This window comes from Lactuca saligna, chromosome 2 (genome assembly GCF_052625555.1).
Source record: "Lactuca saligna cultivar CGN05327 chromosome 2, ASM5262555v1, whole genome shotgun sequence".
Lineage (NCBI taxonomy): Eukaryota > Viridiplantae > Streptophyta > Magnoliopsida > Asterales > Asteraceae > Lactuca > Lactuca saligna.
In genome coordinates, this window is record NC_136418.1 from 106,700,510 (window position 1) to 106,718,922 (window position 18,413).

General features: G+C 37.3%; 2 protein-coding genes across 3 annotated transcripts; one reads left to right on the plus strand and one right to left on the minus strand.

Annotated features, from left to right (window-relative positions):
* The first annotated feature begins 11,678 nt into the window (after nucleotides 1–11,678).
* On the plus strand, nucleotides 11,679–16,971 carry LOC145031310 (leucine-rich repeat receptor protein kinase MSP1-like). Of its 2 annotated transcripts, none has more exons than XM_078979830.1 (2): nucleotides 11,679–11,901; nucleotides 13,045–16,971. In XM_078979830.1, the coding sequence occupies exon 2, from the start codon at nucleotides 13,076–13,078 to the stop codon at nucleotides 16,850–16,852; it is 3,777 nt and encodes a 1,258-aa protein (XP_078835956.1). In that variant the 5' UTR covers nucleotides 11,679–11,901; nucleotides 13,045–13,075; the 3' UTR covers nucleotides 16,853–16,971. The 2 variants fall into 2 exon arrangements, with proteins under 2 accessions (XP_078835956.1, XP_078835957.1); XM_078979831.1 differs by lacking the exon at nucleotides 11,679–11,901 and adding an exon at nucleotides 12,820–12,940.
* Nucleotides 16,972–16,999: 28 nt separating this feature from the next.
* LOC145031311 (CRIB domain-containing protein RIC4-like) lies at nucleotides 17,000–17,965 on the minus strand. The gene is made up of 3 exons (XM_078979834.1): nucleotides 17,691–17,965; nucleotides 17,490–17,603; nucleotides 17,000–17,419 (listed from the first exon to the last, which is right to left on the minus strand). Exons 1-3 carry the CDS (start codon nucleotides 17,818–17,820, stop codon nucleotides 17,196–17,198), a joined length of 468 nt encoding a protein of 155 aa, XP_078835960.1. The 5' UTR covers nucleotides 17,821–17,965; the 3' UTR covers nucleotides 17,000–17,195.
* Between the last annotated feature and the right edge of the window lie 448 nt (nucleotides 17,966–18,413).

Genomic DNA, 18,413 nt, shown 5'->3' on the forward strand with positions numbered 1-18,413 from the left:
CATCGTTATTAGTTATGAATCGTAATGTCGTAACGTCGTCGTGTTAGTGGTTTCGGATTTTTATTGGTTCGAGACCGAACCAATTCGTTTAACAACGACTTTTGGTATTGTAATGTATTGTATTTCGTCGACAAGCGTGGTACCATCAATTGGTCAAATTGCATGTATTAACTAGCCTTGAAGATTTTCTGTTTTCAGCCCCTCCTTAATTGTAGAATTTACCCTTTTCACCCCTTTATTTAAAAACTTTCCGGTTTGGTCCTTAAATCAATTTTCTTGACATTTTTAACACCAAAAATTATTGAAATAAGTATTTTCCAGCATATTTATCATAGAAAACAGTTTAAGTCCTTGAAATTGCAGTTTTCTCGGTTATAACCCCTCTTTTTTGCAATTTTTACATTTTTGACCCAATTTGGAAAATTTTTGCAACTTTGGTCCTTTTTAAATTTGAAAAGCATTTTAAACCTTTGAAAGGTACATGGAACACTTATAGTCCACTGTTTTACAGAAAAATGCAGTTTTGGTCCTCCAAATTAGAAAATTTCGCATATTGGGCCTCATTGGGCCGAAAATGTCATATTTAGCCCAATAAGCTTGGAATTTATGTTTTTAACCCTCTAAATAGTATATTTTCAGAAAATACATTATCTAAATTGTTTTGACTCATCTCACCCATCAGATTTCGAAATATTTCATTTTAGGCCCTTTAACTTTGTATTTTCAACATTTTATGTCAAAAAAAATGAGTTTTTAGCCCAAATTAAGTGTTGTCAAGCCATTTGGCCATTTTTCTTAGTATACTTTGCATGTAGTAGTATATTTTATGCTATAATAAAATACATGTCTCGGTTTTTAGCATTTCATACTAGATCTATCATCAAAATCATACAAAACATACATATAAGCATAGAAATCAACCACAACATACACATAATGATGGATCTACACCTTTGCTTGTATTCTCCCCCACAAAAACTTATAAAAACCGAAAATAAGGGGGTATGAAACTCACCTTGGGTGTTGATTCGGTTTTTGAAGAAAGAATGGAAGAAATGAAGTGATTTTTTTGGCCTTTGCACTTCTTGATGAAGTTTTCGAGTTTATGGGGTTTTCTAGAGTGCAAGATCACGATTTTTGCATGGATTAGGAAGAGATTTTTGATAAATCAAGGAATACAAGTCATAGATCCAAGCAAAACCTTACCTTAGATGATGATTTTTGTGGAAGAACTTCCTTGAATGCTTCCTAAATCTCGAGATTTTGGATGGAGAAGAAGAAAGAAGCCTTGAGTGATTTAGAGAGAGTTTGTGAGTGTTTTGTGTGTGTGTGGGTGTTGCTCTCGGCCGAGTTCAAAAAGAAGAGAAGAGAGAGAGTTGAGTTGACAATCCTAGATGCATGTTGGTCCATGCATGGAGATATGTGGGATATAAGTGAGGTGGCAAGGCTTTAAGTCAACTCTTCCTTCTTGGTTTTGGGCTTTTGGGCCGAGAATTTGAAATGGAAAGGAAAAAAAATTGGGCTTTAATGTCCTAACCCATGTAGATGTTAAGTTGGATGGTTTTTAGTCCCAAAAGAAATATAGTATGATTTTTACACTTTGTTGGGCTAGTTTAGGTTAATCATGGTTCAAAATTTTGTATTATTTCGTTCTAGGTCCAACATGGCCCAAGATGTTGAAATAAATAGATGTGGGTCCAATTAGAGCCCAATTAGGGTTCTAAGCCCATGATAGTCCAATTGGAAGCTTATTGGTCCATTTGGATCCAATAAGGAAGTTCTAGTCCAAAATGGACTTAACAAGAACTTCTAGGGTTTTCCAATTGTTTGATGTAGTGAATTGGGGTTTAGTTTCCCATTGAGTAAGCATCATACTTGTTTTTGAGTTTTTGATTTCAACATTTACTTGAGTATAGTGATTACAAGACATAGAATTTCTAGTTGTGACACTCGATAGCCTAGACCGAAGAATGACAAAAATGGATCAAACAATCCATGCTATTAGGGTAGGATGTGAAAATTATGGCGGCCCCCACCTCACCAAGGATTGTGATCGAGACGAAAACGGAAATAAAAAGGCTCAAGTATTATATTCCAGTGGCGATAGATACGACGAAGATTGGAGGAAACCGAAGAAGGAATGGCTCCATACGAAGAATATAAAAAGGCTAAGGAGGAGAAATACAAATAGAGGGAGAGGGGATTCTATCAAAAGGAAGAGCCGGTGATGGAAAAGAAGGCCAATTCAGAAGATATGCTCACAAGATTCATAACCGCGTCCGAGAAAAGACACAATGATCATGATGTAGCAATGCAAGAAACCAGAAACATGTTGAGGAATCAGCAAGCATCCATTCTCAACATTGAGAAACAGCTGGGACAGCTTGCACATCAAGTGAACGAAAGAAGACCGGGCCAACTTCCGAGCAACACCTAGCCCAATCCAAGAATGGAGAATGTAAGTGTAATAACCTCCAGCAGTGAAGGAAAATTTACAGAAGCACTAAGGATCTCCAAGAAGTAGGAAGAAAAGGTAGAAAATTCGGACCCAGCAAAACCCGACCCGACTCGCCGAGTCACTCCATTGGACTCGACGAGTCCATGCGAAATTGAAACACCTGTCAGTTCTTTGAAACCTTATAATCCTTCGCTGCCATACCAAATCAAAGCCATGCCTGCAGAAAAAGTAGAAGCATACAGAACCTTCATGAATCATGTTAACGCTCTACAAGTTAATGTGCCATTTGTGGAAACAATACTCCAAACACCTAAATACATCAACTTGCTTAAGGGCCTTTTTGCTGCTAGGAAGGATTTGGCTGAAGTCGCAGAAGTATTGATGAGTGAGCTACCTGAAAAGAAGGGTGATCCAGGAAATATTGTGCTTCCGTGCCAATTTGGTAATGAAGTCTTCACCCGAGCATTAGCTGACTTGGGGGCAAGCATCAATATGATGCCTTTTTCATTCTATAAGAAGTTGAATTTACCAGAACCAAAACCGGTGAATATGAAGATCCATTTGGCGGACAAGACAATAATTCATCCACAAGGCGTTTGTGAAGATCTCCTTATAAAAGTTGACAAGTTTATTTTCCCAGTAGACTTCGTGGTAGTTGATATGGAAGAAGACCCCGAAATTCCAATTATTTTGGGGAGATCCTTCTTGAACACCGCGTGTGCTTTAATTGATATATGTGAGTCTACATTGACATTAAGGGTGGGTGATGAGGCTGTGACGTTTAAAGCTATTCCAGAAATCAAGCAAGAAGAAGAAAAGATTGAAGAAGTCTCAATGATCCAATTGGATGATGAGATATTAGAAAAAGAGCTTGCACGTTTGCTAAAAGAGGATCCAAGTAAGTTTGTGATACACTCTGAAGAAGGAGATGTTAACAAGGACTTGGATGAATTAGAAAAGCTACTGGAAGGCGCTCACTCAGAAAAAACCCAAGAATTGATGGAATTCATTCCGACTCGCTGAGTCACTTTAATGGACTCGACGAGTTTAGTCGACTTGGGCAAAAACTTGGCCGACGTAGATCTGCTTGTTACTAGTTCTTCACATACCTTGGATTTCGATAATATACATGGTTCTTTAGAAGAACAAACAACAGAAGGAGGAAAGGGAAGGAAAGTTCAATACGCCGATGTAGCATGTCTTGATACGGTTCATTTCGAAGATGGGTTAAGCACTGGAAAGGACGAAGAGATAAAGGAAAGGAGGGAGGAAGCTGATCACCTATTCACTACTAAACCTAAAGCACGGACCATCATGAAATGTGAAGTAATTAAATTTAAAGAGAAGGAGGTTCAATAGAAGGTAAAAAAGAATGGGGTAAAGAAGAAAAAGAGGAAAAGGGAAGCCCAAGCAACTGAGGATGAGGCTGTGAGAAGGAAAATAGATGCATTGAAAAGGGCTTACAAGAAAAAGATTCACGCTTACAAGACCAAGTACAAATCACAAAAAGTTAGGAGTGCATTCCCGATGCTCGGAGATGACGAAACGTAGATGGGAAGGAGTCTAGCTAATGACTCCTTAAAAAGAAGTGTTGGGCGGGAGGCAACCCGTTATATAGAGTTTGCTTTCCTAGTTTGGATTCTTTTAAGCCTAGATCTCTTCATCTACACGTAAAGTTTGCCACTTTACGTGAGGGATAGGCCTTAGAAGTATGGATCTATGAGTTGGAAGCCCTGTTTGGCTCGAAAAGCCACTGCATGGATTAAGGACTGAATAGATGCGGCGAGTCCTTTGAGTGAACTCGGCGAGTAGTATGAAGATGGAGGCGAACTCGACGAGTTGGATGAACAACTCGGTGAGTCTGTTGAAGATTGTTGGGTTATGAGCATTCTAACACTCCTATGGTGTACATGCAACCCTATAAACCTTGGATCTATGTTTTCTCTATTATACATGCAAATAATAACTTTCCAAGGCTTTAATCCTAACTAGCATATTATGAAGATCTCATACTACAAACTACTAGTTAGATGACATACCTTTTGATGTAGGTTGATGTCTTCAAGCTTTAAGAGCTTAGCCCCAATAGTGTGGAAGCCTCAAGTGGAATCACAAATCACTAAAACACCTTGGAAGACTTTAGAGAATATGGATACTTGGTTCTCTCTTGTGAAATCGGCTAGCCCTTCTTAGTGTACCACACTAGTGCCAATTTCACTAACCAATGACATCTTTATATAGTGTGGAGGATTAGGGTTAAACCCTAATACCCATGACCTTTCATTTCCTAGGATCCATGGGTTAAACACTCCATGGACTATCCATGAAAGCTTAGCCCAACCTAAATGAACTTGGCCCATTCCATATATATAAGAGTTCATATTTAATTAGTTCCTTTTGATCACTTAATTAATTATAAATTAATTCTTGATCAATACTAATTAAATAATATGATTCCATAATAATATATTAGAACTTATAATATATTAATATTAATCATAAACATACTATTCTCAAAAGATTATCCATATAAATTGTGTCGGTGAAGTGAAACCCAAATGGACCATGCCGGGTCGGGTCAAGTACATACCAAATATAGTTATGGACTTAGACATTAATCCAACAGTCTCCCACTTGGATAAGTCTAAAACTATTATTGCGTATGACTTCAAACCTAACTGGCAATCGTAGCTCTTAAAGCCGCTGTCGAACTCTGATCTTGTCAACGAACTTGTCCATTAGATAAGGGATCATATATTCCTCCATTCTAGATATCATGTGGACTGAGACATGGATTATAATCATTCTCTCTGTCCATTTGTTGTTTCCCGATTTCCGATTTATGACGACTGACTAATTGAACAAATCAAATTAGTCCTGGCCCGGCCGAGCACTTCCATTTGTCATCATCAAATCATCGAGGGGCCCACAGATTTCGCTTTTACCCCGAAGGTAAAAGGAATGGATAAACTTCAACTCATATGGCTTGTTCTACTACTTGTTGAATCATACACAAAGGCACGTTTTATAGCACCGAGTTACCAAATGTGTTTTCGTGCAATCAATGTACAACCAACTCATACTAACAACTCATATCTCTAGGTTTGAAGAATATAAGATATTATCGTCTCATGATCACTCGTGATAAAATCCATGAAGTGATTCCAATGAGCGCGGGTTGAATCCAATACTCAGAACTTATGAGCACTCATGAGTGTTGTATCCCTTTGTCCAACACCTTAGACCTCTACAAGCCAACCCATGACAGTCTTAATTCATATCTACTTCCAACATATGACCGACTGTGGATGGTTTGAATAACTTAGCCATTCCGGAAGAATAACCTAGTTTATTCGGGAAGTCAAAACATGCAAAGTGAAACACAATAATAATTGAATCCAATATGGTATCACAACCTATGAACATAAATAAAACACCTTTTATTTATCACCATATGATTACACATTATCCATTGTATACTGTTTCAGCTATCAACTTTATTCTTGAATTTAAAACAATAGTTATCCCATGCTCGAAGCATGTACACTATGTTTTCTAAACACTAGTCATGCCATACACCAAGTATGCATACTATGTTTGTCTATGATCTTTACTTTGTGAACTAGATCAATTGAACATAACTTCAATGATTCTCTTTTCACACTCCCAAATCCTTACTGCAAATGCAAGAATTCCAAATTCATGCCATTTACTGAAATCTGTTAGATTCTAAACTTATATGCATTGTTCCTCTTGTAATGATTATGCACAAAGTCAGAAAGACTTGACAACAATCATTACAGAGCATTCCAAAGGAGATCAACTCCTTGGAAACATCCTTCTTGCATTAAGTTTCCTTAATCTTACACAGATTGAAAAATTTCTAACTTTGAAACATTTCTAGATTCCATTTTGACTATCACTTCTGAACAAGAGTTGCCTCCTTACAAATTATGTCAATATGGTCCTTCCAGAATTATCACTATACTTCCAACTGTCCTTGAGCAACCAATCTTTGGTAAACCTTAGATTGTCCTCGACAATTGTTTAATCCTTTTAGTCATATCCAGTTCTAAACCTTTTCCCTTCTTAATGCCCCAGGCATTTGGAAAATTTTAGAAAGGATGAATATAGCACATGTAATCGATCCTATATTCGAAGCATATGGGACACGATTCATGCTGTCTCACATAAAGACTAAACCAGTATTTTTCTATAACATTTCCATTTCTATTTGCCAAGTTCTCATAATTCAGATTATGAAAAGGGATGTCGTAATCATAATCGAATTTTAGAACGCAAATAATGGACCCATATACAGAATTTCCTTATGTTGAGCCATTCCAACATAAAATTCATATATATATATATATATATATATATATATATATATATATATATATATATATATATATATATATATATATATATATATATATATATATCCTTGACTAAATGATTAAAACCTCACGATCTGAAATTATAGATTTGAGATGAAGTATAATTTCCTCTCCCTTAATTATAGCAAAACAACTCTTTCCCAATTGAAACTTTTGTTTTCTATAATTAACATTGCTAACTTGCAATACTTATCATAATTATCATGCTCCCACTAACATGATGATTATTAACATAACACTTATGCTCCCACTAGCTTTGACATGTACTCAGAAATCAGCTGACTTTCTTACCAAAGTTCAGATTTCTGATACTAGATCAAAATCATACACCTTCCCTTAGATAGCACACTTGTGTGTCTAAACAATTATGAAGAGGGATGCCGTAATCATAATGGTTAGACCTTTTTGCCACTTCTCACAAGTCCAGGTTAGTGTACCGGTAAACCACACACGCTCCACTAACGACTTTGAGAATCCAAATATCACAATTGCTATCTAGCTAAAATCTACTTAGTGAAAGTGTTTCCTCACCATCATTTTCATGAATCGGAGAGAAACCTTATGACACTTAGATTTAATGGTGTATGTGTTCTTATCCATGTGAATTGTCAAAACCATAGTCACAAGACAAGGATAATGACAAATCCAAACTCATATGGACTGAACTCAATCTTAATTTCTTGCCACCTGGCATCTCAAGGGCCTGCCATTGCTTCCAAGTTGTTGTGCAACAAGTTGAGAACTCTAATAACTCATATGCAAAGCCTAGATCAATTATTATTTATGTTCATAGGTTGTGATACCATATTGGATTCAATTATTATTGTGTACCACACTAGTGCCAATTTCACCAACCAATGACATCTTTATATAGTGTGGAGGATTAGGGTTAAACCCTAATACCCATGACCTTTCATTTCCTAGGATCCATGGGTTAAACACTCCATGGACTATCCATGAAAGCTTAACCCAAACTAAATGAACTTGGCCCATTCCATATATATAAGAGTCCATATTTAATTAGTTCCTTTTGATCACTTAATTAATTATAAATTAATTCTTGATCAATACTAATTAAATAATATGATTCCATAATAATATATTAGAACTTATAATATATTAATATTAATCATAAACATACTATTCTCAAAAGATTATCCATATAAATTGTGTCGGTGAAGTGCAACCCAAATGGACCATGTCGGGTCGGGTCAAGTACATACCAAATATAGTTATGGACTTAGACATTAATCCAACAAAGATTTCCTTGGACTCAGCGAGTCTGTTCTTGGACTCGGCGAGTCAAGTCGCGAAACCCCAAACCCTTTGAGTCAAGGCTCAGATTAGAGAGTTGAGTGGGGACTCAGTGAGTTGGACATGACAGAACTCGGAAATCAGTGAACTCGGCGAGTCAGTAGACTGACTCGGCAAGTAGGGTCAACATGGAAGGTTGACTTTGGCCAGGACTTTGACTTCGATCGGAGTTGAGGACTGTCAGGCTAAGTGTCGCTTTGTTATTGGTAGCTCGGAGAGTTAGAGGAGCAGCGTTTCAGATGGTGGTTGGTTAGCAGTCCGAGGGTTACCAGTAGAATTCAGCAGTTCAGGTGAGTTTCCTTCCAGTAGGAATGGGTCTAAGGCTACAATCCTGGCCCATTCAGTTAGCAGTAGTTTCCGGACTTCGGTCCGATGTAGTAGTTAGTATGTTTGATGCCTTCGTGGCTCAGATAGGATTTATGTGTTATGTGTTATGTGTTCCGGGCTATGGCCTGATGCAGTATGCAATATATGTGTTCATACTAGTTGATATGTTATGCTATGCTATGTTCAGTCAGTTTCCGGACTTCGGTCCGATGCAGGGGCAAGGCCCCAGTTAGTCCGGACTTCGGTCCGATGCAGGGGACAAGGTCTTAGTCAGTTTCCGGACTTCGGTCCGATGCAGGGGGCAAGGCCCCAGTTAGTCCGGACTTCGGTCCGATGCAGGGGACAAGGTCCCAGTCAGTTTCCGGATTTCGGTCCGATGCAGGGGCAAGGCCCCAGTTAGTCCGGACCTCGGTCCGATGCAGTGGGCAAGGCCCAATATGTGATTTATATGTTATTGTATGGTATGTGGTAGTTTGGGGGAGCTCACTAAGCTTCGTGCTTATAGTTTCAGTTTTTGGTTTCAGGTATTCAGTTTTCAAAAGAGAAGCTCGGAAAGATTGCAGTGCACACACCTTAGTCAGCTAGCCTGGGATGTTTTACTCTGATAATAAGTTTGTATTTCGAATTAATGCTACGAAATTATGTTATGATTTATGATACGGTTTTTATGAATATGGTTTTAGTAATGTTTTAAAAAGAAAATTTTAGCCGTGATATTTGGGACGTTACAGAGAGAGGTTTCGTGTGTGACATTTGTGAGTGTCCGGCTTCGCAACACAAGGTCCGTAAGCTCCGTTAAGCCATGTTTAAGGATCTTACACACTCCGAATGAGTATGCAACATTGATTTATCGGTTTGGTTCGTTACTTACCACAATTTTAGGTTAAGGAAATCTAGATGTACGAACTTTTCAATTTATGATCTCTCATTAGAATAGCAAGTTGTTTAGTAATTACATAACATAAGCCCTAATACCCATGGGCTAATTGAGTCGACCGGTTGACTTGTTGACTTTAGTTGACTTTGACTTGACCGAAAATTGATGGTTGTTACAGAGTTCTAAATTATATATATATGATATAACGTTGTGGGATTGAAATCCCTATGTACTTACCAGGTTTCCCAACCTGACCCACTTAGTTTATTTATATCACATGTGTTGATATGAAGTCACATTACACTTAGAGATTTAAAAGAGATGTAGATCACTAGTTTAAATGAATGTAAGTTCTGTTTATGCTTATGTTTCTCTATTGACGATGACATCCCAAATGTTTTAAAAGTGAATAAAAACATATTTCTTTAGAAATGCTTTGATAACGCAATTATCATGTTTTTCTGGGAACAAATTCCGTAACATTTTTATTAATAGAGGTACTATGATTTTTATAAAGCATAAACAAAATCGGTTTTTTCTGGCCGTAAAAATGGGGATGTCACAACATGCTATGTTTCACTCCCTCCAGCCTTATAAATTGGAATTTTGACTTTAAAAGATACGAATCCTTTTAACTTAAAAAAATGTTAACATTCTACAACCAATTTAGCAAGAAAGAAGAAGAAATTTAAGGGGAAAATCATTAAGAACACTTTTGCTTCAATGAAAAATTCGAAATACCACAGTAGGCTCACAAATACTAGATAACGCTGGAGTTCAGTATTAAGAACCCTTTTTCTAAAACACAATCCTAAGCAAGAAAGAGAAGAAACTTAAGGGAAAAAATCATTAAGATGTGAAGTATACCTGAATTAATGGAAGTTTCATTTGGAGATGGAATTTCAAATACCACAACGAGCTCACAAATATAAACAAGAATATTCAATCTAAATTAATCAAATCAGAATCTTGTAAAATGAAGATGAAATTTCAAGAATTTGTAGGTTCTGATGGCATCAGAAATCAAACATAATCGAACTTTTGATTGAATCGTCTGGAGATGTGGAATTGACCGACGGTGTGGCGGGAGGTGGAGTGGGCACCGTCTGGTGTGGCAAATGGTGGAGTCGTCGTCGGAAGTTTCCATCGGACATGAAGGTGCGACTGGAGAAAGAGATGAAAGTGAGCGTCATTATTTTTTGAGTAAATAATACGAATGTTCCCTATGGTTTAGGGTAATTTGCGCGTTTGGTCTCTAATTTATTTTTTTAACTCGGAAGGTTCATACTGTTTGTTTTTGTTATGCGTTTGGTCCATAATATTTGTTTTTGTGACGCATTTGGTCCCTATCGTACCTAAAAAGACTATTATTTAAATATGAAAAAAATGATGGGGTAGGTAAGGTAAGGTGATGTGGATGAGGATGAGGTTGAGGTTGGGGTGTGTTTATTTAAATAAACTAAAAAATCAAGGGAAAAATATTTTTTTTTAGGTAAGATAGAGGCCAAGTACGTAACAAAAAAACAAATAATAGGACCTTCCGATTAAAAAAATAAATTAAGAATAAAATACACAAATTACCCTAAACCTTAGGAACCATTCATAAAATTTACTTTTTTTTTTTTTTTTTTTTTTTTTTTTTTTTTTTTTTTTTGCGTTGGTTCCTCATAATGAGAGTTAGGGCATATAGTTGTTTTTAATGATTAACCAAAAATAACGACTTTTATGTAATATTTTTTTTTAAAAAAAAAAAACCCAAAATTTATGTATTTAAGAATAAAAGTGGAGAATAGTTTTTTACAACTCGTAAATCTTAGATATTTAAAAAAAAGTTTATAAATTCATTAAACGTCAGTTTAAATACTCCTTAGAAAACTAATTTATAATTTTTATACAAGAAAACATTAAAAAAACTTCAAAAACAAATTAATTTATCGCTTATGCTAATCAATTACATATAATCTTCAGTAAATAAAAATAATATTAGCTGAAAAAACACTGGTCAAGAATCATTCTTTGCTCAAATAGTACAACTATCAGCCCACTGTGGACCCATATTTTCCTCCACTCGCGTACCCAATTACGCCCCGCCACATACCTTCCCCACTCTCCAACCAGGCCAGGCCCCATAAACCCTAAACCCTCATCGCGAGTACATTACACCTCCCATTACCGGCGCGTGTAATCCACATTCGAATTATATCGTAACTGCCTATTTTTGTTTGCATGTGTAGCGTAGGACGTAAGGGGTAAAAAGAGCTGCGAGCTCACGCCTTGCGCACCACACCACCAGCCCCCTACCAGAACGACGACGTATAACTACAATATCACCCTTTCCACCCTCCTCCTGCACAAAGATTTTATGACAGAGAAAGAGAGAGACTCCTGCGACTATTTCTAGAGAGAGAAACCACAGAAATCAGAATCAGTTTTTAGAGAGAGAGAGAGAGACTGATGTTTGTGTTTTTCTCTGTGTAAAAAGCACATTGTACGGAAATCTATGGCGATAAAGCGTTAAAAGAAAGGTACGTAACAATGCTCATCGTTATGCTTCAGTTCAATAGTTCATCTTCTCCCTAGGTATCTACACATAACTTCTTCTGTATCCGATTTTCTTCTTGAATCGATGTGTTTATGTGCGTGTTTTTTTTTTTTTTTGACGATTCTAGAGAGAGAAACTCTGGCTTTATAGAAACAGTAACACGCCTTTTTACTTGTACATTCCTTAAACTTTAATTACTTTTTGAAGATCTTAAACATCGGGATTTGTTCTTCTATCTGTTGTATTAACTTTTGTTGAGGAACAGTGGTCATTAATCCAGATCGAACAGGACATTTTCTGTTTCTATTATTTTTGTTTGTTTCTATACTTATCTTTCAAACACCTCCGTGTAGATTTTACGTTTTGTAGGGGACAAAGTTGAAATAACAAAAATTCAATGTAGAAATGGAATCTGATGTTATTGATTCAACTAGACTAGGGTTCCATTGCATTAATTTGAAATAAATGGTAGCTTTTTAGGTAGCTATTTTTTAGCACGTTCTACAGTGATTGTAGACGTATGATTGTATACGCATAGACTACTCTATTGCTCAAACTTTTGGTGTTTTGTCCAATTTTATAAACTTTTTCAAGTTTCAACCATCATGTTGATGAAATTATTCAAAAAACAACAAGATAGCTTGCTTACAAAAATACAAATTGTCAAATGTAAGCAAAAAACACATTATGTGATAGTTTTTGCCCAATTCTGCATAAATCTTTTTCATATTTGCCAAAAAAACTATGATTTTTTTGGAATTAATATCAAAATACAACAGTTTTGATGGAACTAATAATTGTAGACTTACATTTGTTGTTCATAGGTGATAATATAAAAAGGACATGAAAATGCATATATGCCTTTGAATCTTTCTTGAGCCCACTACCTTGTTTTTCTTGATTTCATATCAGCTTTTCCGGGTTTTCATCTCATCTCCCTTTAATTACCACTAACAAAAGACTCAATTTTTATTCATTTCTGATAACTTTTTTACTGAATTTCATGTTTTGTTCTTTAACTTGTGAGTAATTTGTCATTAGTATCTTGTTTACATTATGTCCTTACGTTAATTCTTTTATAACTCAAGATATTTGAATCTGATGAGTTGTTAATTCTTCATTGCAGATTGAGAATTGTCCTTGAAATTAACAAGACAATGAGAAAGTCAAATTCAAGATCAAAAGCTTTCAGTGTCTTCATACTACTATTCCAGTTCCTGTGTTGTGTACACGTGTGTTTCTCAAATGACACATCATCACTGATAACTCTTCGAAAGTCCCTGCTTCAAAGAAAAGATGTTACATCAACATGGTTTGATTTACAGACACCTCCATGTAACTGGACTGGAATAAAGTGTGAAGGTGCTATCGTGCACCGGATATCGCTATCGTGTACATTCTCACCTCTCACTCTTCCATTCCCAAAAATTCTCACAGAATTCAAATCTTTAAAACATCTCAATGTCAGTGGATGTGGATTCAATGGCCATATCTACTCTGATTTCTGGAATTTAAGCAACTTAGAAACAATTGATCTCAGTGATAACAGATTGTTAGGTGTTCTTGATAACAATACGTTTTCAAGCATGAGAAACCTCAAAGTTCTTGTTCTTGATAGCAATGGGTTTTCGGGCAGTTTACCAGAGACAATCGGGCAGCTGAGAAACCTAACCGAACTCTCGGTCAAATCAAATTCGTTTTCGGGCAGGCTTCCGTTTGAGCTCGGGTTCCTCGAGAAATTACGGTCGCTTGATCTCAGTTTAAATCTCTTCTCTGGTGATCTTCCTTCCAGTTTGGGTAATTTAAGTAAGTTGCTGTTCTTCGATGCAAGTCATAATCGGTTTACAGGATCAATATTTTCAGAAATTGGAAACTTGAAGAAACTCATGACTCTTGATATTTCGATGAATTCCTTCACTGGTGAAATCCCCGAAACAATTGGTGCTCTTACAGATCTTACTTATTTGAATCTTCATTCTTGCAAGTTTACAGGGCATATTCCTTATCAAATGTCGAAGATGAGTAGTTTGACTAAATTGAATATAGGACAAAACTGTTTCGAAGGAGGATTGCCTTCAAACTTCGGTGAGTTGAAAAATCTTATGTTCTTCATCGCCAACAATGCAGGATTAAGTGGACGAATTCCTGAATCGATGGGAAAGTGTACGAATTTGAGAATTCTTGATCTAGGGTTTAATTCGTTATCCGGATCATTACCTGATTCTCTTGCAAACCTTGAATCGATAAGCTCGTTTAGTCTTTTTTCAAATCGGCTATCTGGATCGATTCCAATTTGGATTTCGAAATGGAAAGAAGTGGAATCGATATTGTGGTCGAAGAATTTGTTTACTGGAAATCTTCCTCCGCTTCACATTCCGTCGTTGACTTTTCTTGACCTGAGTTCCAATTTGCTTTCCGGCGAGCTTCCGGTGGGAATCTGTGAAGGGAATGTGTTACGTGGGTTGGTGTTGTCTAATAATCAGTTCACCGGAACAATAAACAACACTTTCAGGAATTGCAAATTCCTCACGGATTTGGTGTTATCTGGAAACAAATTACACGGAGAAATACCTTCGTATTTGGGAGATCTGGAACTGATTACATTGGAATTGTCAAAGAACCGATTCCATGGAACGATTCCGGTTCAGCTCTGGGAATCGAAAACGTTAATGGAGATCTCACTCGGGAAAAACATGCTTCAAGGTCGTATTCCGGAGACAATCGGAATGGCATCCACGATTGAAAGGTTGCAATTGGATAACAATCTCTTCGAAGGAAATATCCCGAGTTCGATCGGTGAACTTAAGAATCTGACAAATTTGTCTCTTCATGGCAACATGTTAACTGGTGAGATTCCATTAGAGCTTTTCGAATGCAGGGATTTGGTTTCTTTGGATCTCGGATCAAACAAACTCACCGGTGGAATCCCGAAATCGATATCTCAACTGGAATTACTCGATAACCTTGTTCTATCAAACAACAAACTCTCCGGATTCATACCTACAGAGATCTGTTCCGGTTTTCAGAAAGTCGCGTTACCTGATTCCGAATTTGTCCAGCATTACGGGATGCTTGATCTGTCGAACAACAACTTTTCCGGCGAAATTCCGACGTCGATCAAGCAATGCATCATTGTACGACAGCTAGTTCTCTCTCATAATCAACTTTCTGGAATCATTCCTTACGAGATTTCCGAATTGTCAAACCTAACTTCACTCGATCTCTCCTTTAATCTTCTTTCCGGCCCAATTGTTCCCCAATTCTTCTCGATGAAAAATCTCCAGGGTTTGGTGATTTCTCACAACAAATTAACCGGTTCAATCCCTGATAATTTCGGTTCCATGATGACGAATTTGGTCAAACTCGATATATCAAGTAATTCATTCACCAACCCTTTACCTTCATCGATCTTCAACATCGAGACTCTTCAATACTTGGATGTTAGCATGAATTCTTTCACTGGAAGATTATCGTTTACCCTTACAACCACAACCTCTCTTTTCGCTCTAAACGCCAGCAACAACCTTTTCTCCGGTGCTCTAGATCCTTCCATTTCCAATCTAACAGCTCTTACCATTTTAGACATTCACAATAACACCATCAACAGCACCTTACCTCCTCTCTCCACTCTTTCCGCGTTGACTTATCTTGACCTTTCCCAAAACAACTTCCAAAATTCATTCCCCTGTAGTATTTGCAACATCGAAGGCCTCTCATTCGTCGGATTCTCCGGGAACAAATTCATCGGACCTGTTCCCGAAACTTGCACCAAACCAAACTCATGTTTCCCAAACTACCCTTCCCCTTCCCAACACACCTACAAACCAAATCACGCTTCTCTTTTAGGGATTATACTTAGCGTGACATTCGTTTTCGTGGTGTTTTTACTCATTGTTCTCCTGAGAAGAAAGATATTGAAACAAAAAGATGTAAATTCAGACAAGATTTCAAAAGCAACAAAAACGAATTCCAAATATGGTCTTTTACGAAAAAGACCAAAAGAACCCTTGAGCATAAACATCGCAACATTCGAGCAATCTCTACTCCGTTTAAACCACCACGACATCTTATCCGCAACCGAAAATTTCAGCAAGACCTACATAATCGGAGACGGCGGTTTCGGGACAGTTTACAAAGCGATACTTCCGGAAGGTCAAACCATCGCGGTCAAACGTCTCAACGGCGGCCGAACACACGGCGAACGCGAATTCCTCGCCGAAATGGAAACAATCGGAAAAGTCAAACACGAAAACCTCGTCCCGTTACTAGGATACTGTGTCTTTGCAGACGAACGGTTTTTAATATACGAATACATGGCGAACGGGAGTCTGGACGTCTGGTTGAGAAACCGCGCAGACGCAGTCGAAGCACTCGACTGGCCGACCCGATACAAGATCTGTATCGGGTCGGCTCGCGGACTGGCGTTTTTACACCATGGATTCGTCCCGCATATAATTCACCGTGATATCAAATCGAGTAATATTTTGTTAGACAGTAAGTTTGAAGCACGTGTGTCGGATTTCGGTCTCGCGAGGATAATTAGCGCGTGTGAGAGCCACGTCAGCACGTTGTTGGCGGGGACGTTTGGGTATATTCCTCCGGAGTACGGTCAAAAAATGGTGGCGACGAGTAAGGGAGATGTTTATAGTTTTGGGGTGGTGATGTTGGAGTTGGTGACGGGGAGGGAGCCAACTGGACAGGGTGACGTGGAAGGTGAGAATCTTGTGGGATGGGTGAGGGGTATGGTTGGAAATAGGAGGGAGTTTGAGGTTTTGGATCCTTGTTTTTATGGGAGTTGGATGTGGAAGGATCAGATGTTGGGGGTGCTTGCGATTGCTCAATTGTGTACGAATGATCAGCCTAGGAAACGGCCTACTATGCTTGATGTTGTGAAAATGTTGAAGGAGCTTAATACGTGTAAGGAAATTGTGTAGTTGATTGTGCCACAAAACTTATTGAATGTGATTAAGAGTCATTAGACCTTATATTTCTCTATTTTATTTAACGTAACAAATATGATAGGCTATTTTGTAACATATTCTACTTTAACAAATTGGTATGAGATTCGTTAACAAGTTAAATTAGCAACACAAAAATCAGATCTTGTATTAGTAAACACCACTCAAAAAAAAAAAAAAAAAAAAAAAAAGCACTCCAAACCAGACCATTGCTCCTTTCCACCTACACTATACATTTCTTCACAATCATTATAATCTCTCTCGATACACTGGGCGAATGCGTATGTTAGGTTCCATTAAAATGAATCAATGTTGTTATTCAAGCAACCAGAGTTTCAGATTGTGTAGCCATGGCGTTCTCAAATTGTTTCAAAGAAATACAAGGAAACGAAAGAATTTCAGGCGTTTCAATATTCTCCCAATTTTTCACAGGGTTAGTCGTCATTGATCCATCATATCCTATATGCGTAACATGCTTTACATCTGTAGGAAACCCTATTTCCAGTTCGATCTCCATTTCAATTTCATCTCCTTCTTTGTTACCTGAAATTCATCGTTATCAACGAAAATTTCTCAAGAATTATCATGATTACAATCATTTGTCGTTACTTACTTATGATTCGAGAAAAACTTTCGAAGGTCGACATGATTAGTCTTCGAATTCCTCTCGAAATGTTGGATCCCTTTATAGCTACGAATCCCCATGAGCTTTTTCCTTCTCGTGTTCCTTTAAAATACATAATTTCATATAACAAATCTGTTGAAATTTTGAGATACAGAGAGAGAGAGAGAGAGAAAGAGAAAAGGATCATACTTGTGACAAGTTGTTTTGATTCGGGTGTTTGCTCCTTGAATTGGGTTGATTCGACTGCTTGCGTACTCGATTTTGGGATACATCCCATGGAAAATGGAAGAACAAGAAATCTTTCGATGATATCTCTCATGATTTCTTAAAGAAACACAACGCAGATTGAGTAGATATAATAAGAGTATTCTGATTGAAGAAAGATAGGGCCTCTTTCACTTTGTAAACAAGCTATAATCATTATACATAGCACAAAGTGCAATATATTATATATTTATACATATACACCCTTTAAGATTTTCAGATAGATAAAGAGAAAAAGAGGATTATAGAGGTGGTTTGGGTTTGGGTTTGGGTGTGGTTAGTAGGTAGGTTAAGCTGTACAACTCGACCTACTGAGTGATGATTGGTGGGGTAATTGAGGAGTGAGTTCTTTGAGCCCACTAACCAAATTATTTGTCATTAAGCTCTTATTCACTAATAATTTCTGATTAGGTTCTTCTGCATCCGTATCCATAGTTAATCAATATTGCCATCCTCAATCACTATGAATGATATAGGAATAAACTAATTGTAGAAAGCACGTGGACTATTATTGACCATGTTATTAGGAACCAAAAAGAGGAGTCTTCTTCTCTACACATTCTCTACACAATGGCTTATAGTGAAAACCAGGGGAGTGTGTCACTCATTGTTTTTGCCATACCATTTCAATTTCTTGTTACATAGGGT

Excerpts from the sequence above, each read along its gene's own strand:
- LOC145031310 (XM_078979830.1), top strand. The coding sequence starts at position 13,076 with ATGAGAAAGTCAAATTCAAGATCAAAAGCTTTCAGTGTCTTCATACTA.
- LOC145031311 (XM_078979834.1), bottom strand. The coding sequence starts at position 17,820 with ATGAGAGATATCATCGAAAGATTTCTTGTTCTTCCATTTTCCATGGGA. Across the intron at positions 17,604-17,690 it reads ATCAAAACAACTTGTCACAA|GAACACGAGAAGGAAAAAGC; the intron begins GTATGATCCTTT and ends TGTATTTTAAAG. Across the intron at positions 17,420-17,489 it reads AAGTTTTTCTCGAATCATAA|GTAACAAAGAAGGAGATGAA; the intron begins GTAAGTAACGAC and ends GATGAATTTCAG.